We start from the raw sequence: 9,270 nt of genomic DNA, 5'->3' as shown, positions 1-9,270 counted from the left end.
CTCATTACAAATTCGCTTTCCTATACATGCAACATAGTTAAAAGGTCAACCCTCTCTCTCGAGTAAGACTTTCGATGAATAGATAATAAACTAACGAAATGCAGAGGCGCTGCAATTAAATAGAAAGCATGCCGTTGCTGAGCCCAGCTGACTAACCCCTTTGACCCATTAATTCTAACGAAACCTTTCGGGCATTACGGCTAGCAGGTGCAGCGCGCGGCATGCACCAGGTTAAACAGTCTGCTAATGATATCAATAAAATGTAAATAAAACGATGCAGCGGCGCAGTCATAAACGAAATTGTGGGGCAGCTCCGAATATGCCACAATTAAAATGCAATTTCGTGCAAATCCTTGATGCAACTGTATAACTGTAAATGCAGCCCAGCGTTGTACCTGCAACTCGACCTGTTGCAGATGCCTATCACAATTTGGCTGGTTGCTCATTAACGGCAGCGCAGCCGAGCGAAGCGTATTTATTTTTATTAATTTTAATAGCGAATTGAATGCATTCGTATTCGTTTTTGTGTCGCCTGCAACATGCAACATGCAACTGCAGCAGCAGAGCCGCGTGGCAAGTGCAGCGTGACCAATGCCCAAAAATTGAACTTTCGACTAGGGAGTGAATATCAACTCGATGCACGCGCTGCTCAACCCTTTAGCGTATCGAAATGCATTCGAAATGAACCAAAAATACGGCGAGCGTTAAATTTTGTTAGCGGTTCATTCGGCTGCCCCATTCCCATCCCCATCCCAATCCTCATCCTCATGCTCATGCTCGTCCTCATCCCTGTCCTGTGTTCGATTTCTACGCTTTCTACACTCACTCGCTCGGCGGACGAACAGGTGTAATGATTTTGCTTTGCACCTTGACTGCTGCTTCCGTTTCGATAGTTTCAGTTGTTGTTGTTGCTGTCGTCGTCGTCGATAGCTTTTTGGCTGAGGGTAATTTGTGTGTCTTTACTTCCTCACCACAAAAAAATAATAAAAAAAACATTTACAATTTTATTTATACAGGGTGTCCCACGCAACAATCTTTGAGCTTATAATTTGATTACAATTGGCGCCTTGGAGTTAGCCTTCTCAGCTTTTGAGTAGAAGCTTAGAGACATGGAATTATTAAACATTTACTATATATTCACCCAGCTCCTTCTTCCGCTTGTGCTCTTCAGATTCAGCGTGCATAAACATTGAAAGTGCATAGTGCAAAATTGGAAGCACGACAAATAACTTTGGAAACGTCTGCCATTTAATATTCATGTTTTAACGTACAATTTATAAATACAAAATATCGAAACTTATGATGACAGAGATATCGTTTAACATAGACTCTTATTAAATACTAATGAACTGAAACTCCAGGCACCCTGTATATATTTGCCCCTGTTTAATCGTTAATTTCATACTAAGGACTTTATTATCGGCATTGTATCGTAAGCGATACAAAGCAGCAGCATTTAAGCACACTGAGAACAAATTCATAGTACTTAAGAAAGTTTCTAGAAAAATTCAAAATTTTTTTTATTTATTATATAAAGAGAATTTCTAGCAAAATGTATTTATTTACTTATATATTTATTTATTTATACAAAAGAATTTCTAGAAAAATTTAAACTTTATTCTAAAAATTAATTTATTAAAATTTAATTTTATAATTCTCTATAGAAAATTAGTTTCTCAGACATTTGTATATATTCAAAAATTATTTTCTAGAAGTATATCCATGAATTTGTTGCAGTGTATGAAAATATAATATGTACAACCGCAAGAGAACTTCCTCAATATCAATCATTACGCCTGCTATATTTCCTACCCCCATATACAACTTTCTTCATAAAGCATTTATGTAGCCCCAAATGCGCAAAAAAAAAAAAAAAAAAAAAATGCCATTGCGGGCAGGTTGCTGTGAACAGGATCGACAACTGCAATTTTCAGGTGTTAGCCGAGTGGACGGGACAACCCTCTCATTAGACAGGCAAAAATGATATATTTAATCCGTTCGGCCGGCCGTTCGCTCATATGGGCAGTGAAGCGAATGCTCGTCTTCGATGCGATATAACGCGATACAACAAAAAGGCTCGCATTGATAAACCTGATATGGAACACACTTAAGGGCTTAACTTGGGTAATCTGCAGTTTGTTCAAGTAGAAACAGCAGCGACAACACAACCACAACACCAACCGGCACCGAGACTGGGCCAGCGAAATTAAAACATAAGTGTGCGTAAGGTTTATAAACATTAAGGAGACGCAGCACTTGGGCAACTTGAGCACAAAGCGGGGCTAGCGGCTGGGGACTGGCGATTGGGGGAACGAGCAGAGGGACAACCACAACAGATCGCAGATGCAGATCGTTGGCAGTTACCGGCGAATCGTCGCTCTTGTGCAGGTGGATTTCTCAAGTGGCTGCGTCCGTTCTCTTCTGACTTTGTACAAGTATCTGCATATGCATACATTTATGGCATGTCTGTGTGTGCGTGTGTGTATGTGTGTAGGCAACAGTGAAGCCAGACAGAGATACATTAGTACTCACGTTATTTGAAGTGGAACAAGTGCTGCTTCAACTTTGCCAGATATTTCACTAAGGCCTAAAGACTTTAGAAATTGATTTCCAATATTTTACTTCTACTTCATTCAGTCGCAGCTTCCTTGATTTTAATTACATTGATTGATAGATTTCATTTTGTAATCCAATACGATTTCCTTACTCATTAGCCAAAGCAAAATTTACGATTTGTCCATAAAAAATCTCATAAATTCCAACAGCAAATATCAGTTGTGAATTTGGCTAAGCAAATACTGCATATATTCAATAGTTGAAGGAAGTCAGACGGATATCCCTTGGGAGCTGGGTCGGTTGTAAGTCGCATTATTCATGGCTGCTCAAGATTTGGCAGCTAAGATTTCGTTGCTTCTTAGCTGACTTTCTGATGTCTGGAGGGAAATGCAATTGTATGCGGTGTCAAAAGTCGCACAGCAATCCATCAATTTAACAGCCATGGAAAATCAAGAGACGCGAGCACAAAGCGTAAAGCAGCCAAATCGTAAAATAAATTGTAGAAAATATATCAAGCAAAGGACATTAGGGACACAGTCGTTGCCCTAGGGTGGCTACACTCTGCAGGCATCAAATGATTTCTTTCCCTGCCACATTTCTATTCTTTAGCAGCGACAATGAAACACAAAACTCATGTTGCAATTGAAAACACGGGATGTTGCCGGGGCTCTTTGTGGCATGTTTGCGCAATGTTAACAGTGCTGTGCAAACTTTCAGTTGAACTGACGCGCAGAGACGACGGTCCAGCAGCTGCCAAGAAGTCAACATGCTGCGCCCCAATCTCTAAGCGCAACGCGTGCCATATGTCAAACTAACTAAAATAAAGCAACACAAAAAAAAAAAAACGACTCATAAATACCAAAGACTCCTGCCAGGCAGCCAGACTAACGGTAATTAAAAACCACACGCTTAACATTTATAAAAATGCATTCACCAAAAAATTTGAGCTCCAAGCTGCTGCCCTGCGCCAGTTTTTGATTGGCTTCGCGGCGGCCCCTTGAATGTCCCCTTAAAAAACAGATTGAAGAAAAGTGAAACGAATATACGCAGAGTCCTGGCAGCCGGCGCAGTTCATCAACTGCAACAACTGTCGCCCGGGCATCAGGTTCACTTTACGCTTCGCTCTTCCTCTTCTTCGTCTACAGATTTTTATAAACATTTTTTTTTTTTGTTATATTTTGACTCGTGTGTGGCGGCGACAACAGCGCCAAGATACAACTTGATAAAATTAAAAAAAAAAAAAATTATTTTTATATATATTATAAATTACTATTAATAAAAATAATAAAAATAAAACTATTCACAGAAATAGTAAAAATTAATTAATTGCAAGGCTGTGTATTGCTTATTTCAATAATGAAAAAATGTTAGATTGGCTTTAGGAGACTTCCGATTTTATTTTCTCAGGTAAGTCAATGCATCAATTACCTACAGATTTACCATTCAATAAACGCGTAATGAGTTTTTATTTAAAAATAAAAATAAATTAATAATAATAATAATAATAATAATACATTTACAAATTGAATTATTTACCTATAAAACATTTCTCTTGAACAATGTCAATTGCTGAGGTCGTCGTAGTAAATATGTAAACCAACTCGAGGCATGTTGATGGTCGTGAATTCAGTGGAAATAACAAATGAATTCGAACGCTTTTAAAATGTCGCCTAGACAACGCCCACGCATAACAATGAAGTTGTAGGCAAAAAAAAAAGTAACAAAAACAGCAAATAGGCATTTGATGGGGAATATTATTGGCATGCACGCCCAGAAGTGTCTAGCTAAAGCCAAACACACCCAACTAGAGGAGTATCCATGTCTGTGTTGTGCTTGAAAATTGGAATTTTCCAAGGAAAGCAACAGTTGGGTCTGCGGCCAGCTCAATGCCTATGCGTCTGCTGTGATTGCTGCCATTTTGCAGATAATCAGCGTAGCAGCAGCAGCAGCAGCAGCAGCAGCAGCAGCAGCAGCGACAGCAGCTGCCACAAGAACAACAAAGAGGAAAAAACGAAACAACAAAACTAAATCTCTTTGGCATGGTAAAAAAAGAAATCCATTTGGACTAACAACTGCAGCCTGTTGCGCTCGCACAGGATGCACGGGAATGCAGCGAGGCCTGCATCTGCATTATCCTTGAAAACGTACCTGCTGTGAGCACCAACTGGCAAATGTTTCCAGCATTCGTTTCGTTTGTTGCATTCGGTTTGGGTTCGCCTGGGTACAGGACCCTCTCGCCGGCAATCTGTTGCGCGCTGTGCACATGTCTCTGATTCTGGTGTTTTGATTCGGCACTGAATTTGATGCCCACGCAAGGTGTTCCAGTGACCCTGTTTGGTGCGCTGCCAGGCTGAACAACATTTGGTCCACATGCACTGCAAATGCCCTTTGTTTTCGCTGAACAGGCGAGTGTGTAGAAATTTCGAGTAGCAAAGTGAAGTGCATGGATATTTTGTAGAATTTGTGAGTACAGTTGCCCAGCCAATTAGTAGCCAAAAAAAAACGGAATATGTTTTGTGTTAGCCAGCCACCCACACACACTGCATGTATGTATATAAAGCAATTGCCGCGCCCACATCTGTATTCGAAAGCTAATAGAGTTGTCATTGCAGCACGATTGAGCGGTTAGGCAAACATTTTCCCACTGGCGGCACGTACAGCGATCCGGCAATGAGGAGGCAACAATTACCAACGGCAGTCATTACAGTGGCAACAAAAGCTGGCCATAACAAGCGAGTGGCGCTATATAATCATAGACGCCGTCAGAAACGTCCACGTCCACATCCACAGCGGACAGCTAGCCAGTTAGCCAGAGACTCAATGGCCAAACGTGGACGCAGACTGCACTCTAAATCAATTAACAGCACGTCAAAAGTGTTGAAAATTGGACCAAGTCGTCGCGACGGGCAAGTGCAAGGCGGTGCTGGCTGGCTCTCTTAATAGATTAACCGGGTGTCGGTGTTGGAGTTGAAGTTGTAGCTGAAGACGGCGCACAAAGACAGAACGAGATCGAGCCACGTCCGTGAGATGGAAAGTGAGGTGCAAAATGTGTAGCAACCTGTCTGCGTTGAAGGCTAATCAGCATGCAAATAATGTTGCCGCCTCTGCAAGAAGATTAAAGAGCCATGTAGCTGTGATAGCCGGCGCAGCCAAGTCGAGCGCTCTATCTACGTGCTGGCCAAACCAGTTACAGGTCGTTGAGAAAATTATTGAGTGAAATGAGTTTGTTAACACCTAGCGACGAGAGGGCGTTACCAACATGGACCGATAATTAAGCATGCGTCTCGTTGGCGTTACAGTAGGCATTGAAATGACCACCCCCTCCCCCACCCTCGCCGACCAATATCAAACTATCGGCCTGTTTGATTGGTCCATTAGCAGCAATATGCGATATTTAAGTGTAATTATGACATCCACTAAATGGTAAGCAACTCCTTCCATAAGGAACATGACAAGATATCTTCATTAGCCCCCCAGCTCGTAGCTGGCATTGTTATTGTTATGGTTATTAGCCTGGATGGTAGTTGGTTTATTTGTTTGCCATTTCGATTGGCATTCACTTGCCACATTGCCACACATCAGATCATCAGATACAGCTGCTGTTACAAATCGTAGAAAACTGTGGCAGCATTTTTCGTTACGTTTGGTTGGTTGGCCAGCTCGGGCCTTGCGTTTGTCCGGCTTTTCTTCACTGGCCAACAAGTTTTTCACTTTTATTTATGATGAAGATGTCAATCTGGCGGCCTATTGCCTCTGTCGGCATGTGTTTGTTTTTCCAATTGCCTGCCTGCCTGCTTCTCGGAGGTGGCTGTCAGTGTCACTGTCACACAGACGAGTTTTCCATTTCGCCTCCAGGCCTGGGAAAAGTTCACTCTACAAAAAAGTTAAGCACACATTTGGCTCAGGCAACAAACGATGTTGACTTTTTTAATTGGATCTCGAGGCTGATAATTGATTTCCAATCACGAGAATCTCACAGCTTTTTTTTTTTCAAATTACAATCTCTATATATGTATATATATATTTGCATTTTAAAATATCAAATATCAGTCATCAGCAAACAGATTAAAAATATATCTACACAGTGTATTTAGTAGAATAATTAGGCAATTATATGAATTGATAACTGCTCATCAATGAAATTGAGCAATGAGCACTTTGGAGCTATTTGGAGACTGTTTGAAATAAATTTCATTCAGTGCTCTAGAGTCATCGGGAATTGTCGATATGCGCAATTTGTGGGTCATTTTAACCATATTTACAATTTGTATGCAGCATCAATTCCCATACAATGTAAGTAAACGTAAACGAAAACCATGAAGAAGCCATTGATTAATTTGAAATTTCAATAGAATGCATCGACAATCAGATTGACAAATTTTATTTGTCAGTCCCACAATGAATCGTGGATCTCTGTCCACGTATGTCGACTAAAGGCAATTAATCGTAATAAGATTGTGCTCAACTTTAATGCCACAATGCACAATACTTGTTACGAATTATCGACTACGCTTCAGCTTTATAAAAAAGCAAATGGATATAAGCCTTGGCTTTACAACAGCTCTGTGGACATTTGTAAATTTACTAGAAAGCCCTATAATCCATTTGCTATAATGATATATAAGGTGATGCGACAATATTCCAACATGAACCATACCTGTCCTTATGGGGTGAGTGATTTGCTAAAAATTTCTACATGTACATTCTAACAATATTTTAATTATTTTTAGGGCCCGTTAATTATTACTGGCCTGCATGTGAAATATTCAGACCTTTTACCGTTTCCATCTGGCGATTATTTAGCTAAGCTAGACTGGTATTGCTTCAAGAGGAAACAACTATCGACAGATTTGTATTTTAAATCTGACGAAGGTCTTCTTAAGTCATAACAGATAAATCCAAAGTTTACTTCGCAGGAAACAATGTTGACATTTCAAATTTAATTCAATTTGATTTCAAATCAATTTTGGCTGATGGAATTTTAACTTTTAACCCTATCTTAATGTGCTCAGTTTGTTGTTGTTAAATATCAAATATAGATCCGCAAAGAGTTTAAACATTTTTAAGCAGTGTATTTAGTAGAGTAATTAGGCAATTATATGAATTGAACAGTTATCCATGAAATTGTGGGCACTTTTGGGGTATGATTATTTATAATCATATTGATAATTTTCACCACAATTTAACTTTGATTTTCATAGATCGATATCGACAAATTCTTATTTACAAATTATATTTGACAGACTAGATAATATCTCTGTGAATGCCCATAGATGCAAAATAACTTATAATTCACTTCTTATAATGCTTATTAAGATGATACCATTTTATAAATAAAATCACACATGGCCTTATATAGTGAATCACTGGCTAAGAATTTTTTTTTATAACTTGTAATATTGTATATATATTTTGAGGGCTCGCTGACCGTTATAAATCTTTACATCGAGTATGAAACAATAATAATATCATTTCCATCTGGGGAACACTTACAAATGGATTGTTTTTTTTCCTGCAACTGAGTGTACTCTAAATCTTGAGTTTAGTACTAAGAAACTTGTATTTTTCTGATATATAATACAAATTACTTGTATAATAATAATAATTTGAAATACATATTTGTGATTAATCCAAAAACTGCGAATAAATAAATATCATCAAAGAAAAAAAATACAATAAAATAAATTTACGTTTGTGCTCTAATGAAAAGTAGTCGGAAAAAGGTATTAGCTATCCCGCTCTGGTCATTATCCAATACGAGTTGTTGAACTTCAGCAAACATTTCCGAAATGCAAATGGCCATAAAATAAAAGAGAATTTAAGATAAACAACAAGTTTTACGACCAAATTTCATTGAACGTTTACGAAATGCAAAGGTAATTTCAAGAGCCCATTGCCAGCTCGTACGCCCATACGGCTCCCGTTCTTCTTCTTCTTCTTTTTAGCGGCACGTGCTGCGCCTACAAATGTTGTCCAATTGCTGCGGCGGCAACGGTAGTCCAGAATACATCAACATTGCCGAAAAGCGCGGCACGTATGTGTCACCGCCTTGGCACACTCACGAAATCTCTTGTGTGGGGCCGTTGGATGTCAGAAGCCGTGAAGAACCGAAAGCGAGACTCGAGAGGCGGACTATCGACGTACTGGGTCTGCCACTGCGACTGAGGCGTGCGGCTATTTTATGTCAAAATAATTGTTAATCCGCAGGGAGCAGCAACTTTTTGGGAGCTTCGTCATCGTTTCGAAGGCTTCAGCTACGGATACGTCTACGGCTGGCTACGGCTACGTCTTCAGCCTCAGATATTTACGAGTAGCTGTTGCACTCGAAACGTGACAAGCTTATGAAGATTTATGGGGTTCGGACAGCCGCCCGTCGACATTGTCGCCATTTCCATTCTCACGATCGGTGTTCGATCGACAGTTTTTTGGTTTTTTGGTTTTCTTGTTTCTTTTGTTTCTTATTGTTCTACGGCTTTTTGTTGTTGATTTGGAATTTTGTTGTACAATTTGGTTTGGTTAATTTAAGTACAAAGTACGTGCAGCATTGAAGGCATTGATTTTTAATTTGTCCATTAAAATGCAATCATCACGCCCGACCGGACTCGACTCGCCCGATTCCCAGTTCCCACATCTCGTGCCGCCGTGCTCATTTTCGACAGTGTTGTCTTGGCCAGCGCCATTGCCTTAGCAAGAAAATTAAGCAGAAATTATGGC

General features: G+C 39.8%; 2 protein-coding genes and 1 long non-coding RNA gene across 3 annotated transcripts; 2 read left to right on the top strand and 1 right to left on the bottom strand.

Moving 5' to 3' along the window:
- Nucleotides 1–429: 429 nt before the first annotated feature.
- Nucleotides 430–1,349, bottom strand: LOC26527127. The gene is made up of 3 exons (XM_015166860.3): nt 1,142–1,349; nt 1,001–1,086; nt 430–938 (listed from the first exon to the last, which is right to left on the bottom strand). The coding sequence occupies exons 1-2, from the start codon at nt 1,257–1,259 to the stop codon at nt 1,043–1,045; spliced, it is 162 nt and encodes a 53-aa protein (XP_015022346.1). The 5' UTR covers nt 1,260–1,349; the 3' UTR covers nt 430–938; nt 1,001–1,042.
- Nucleotides 1,350–2,648: 1,299 nt separating this feature from the next.
- LOC122756816 lies at nt 2,649–3,401 on the top strand. Its single transcript, XR_006356660.1, has 2 exons — nt 2,649–2,858; nt 2,919–3,401. It is a non-coding gene; the product is annotated as an uncharacterized LOC122756816 (long non-coding RNA).
- A 3,219-nt stretch (nt 3,402–6,620) lies between these two features.
- LOC6573293 lies at nt 6,621–8,815 on the top strand. Its single transcript, XM_032733694.2, has 3 exons — nt 6,621–6,849; nt 6,909–7,226; nt 7,287–8,815. The coding sequence occupies exons 1-3, from the start codon at nt 6,784–6,786 to the stop codon at nt 7,443–7,445; spliced, it is 543 nt and encodes a 180-aa protein (XP_032589585.1). The 5' UTR covers nt 6,621–6,783; the 3' UTR covers nt 7,446–8,815.
- The last annotated feature ends 455 nt before the right edge of the window (nt 8,816–9,270 follow it).

The sequence above is a fragment of the Drosophila mojavensis genome, unplaced genomic scaffold (genome assembly GCF_018153725.1).
Source record: "Drosophila mojavensis isolate 15081-1352.22 unplaced genomic scaffold, ASM1815372v1 contig_16, whole genome shotgun sequence".
Classification (NCBI taxonomy): domain Eukaryota; kingdom Metazoa; phylum Arthropoda; class Insecta; order Diptera; family Drosophilidae; genus Drosophila; species Drosophila mojavensis.
This window is presented reverse-complemented; position numbering and strand designations above follow the sequence as displayed.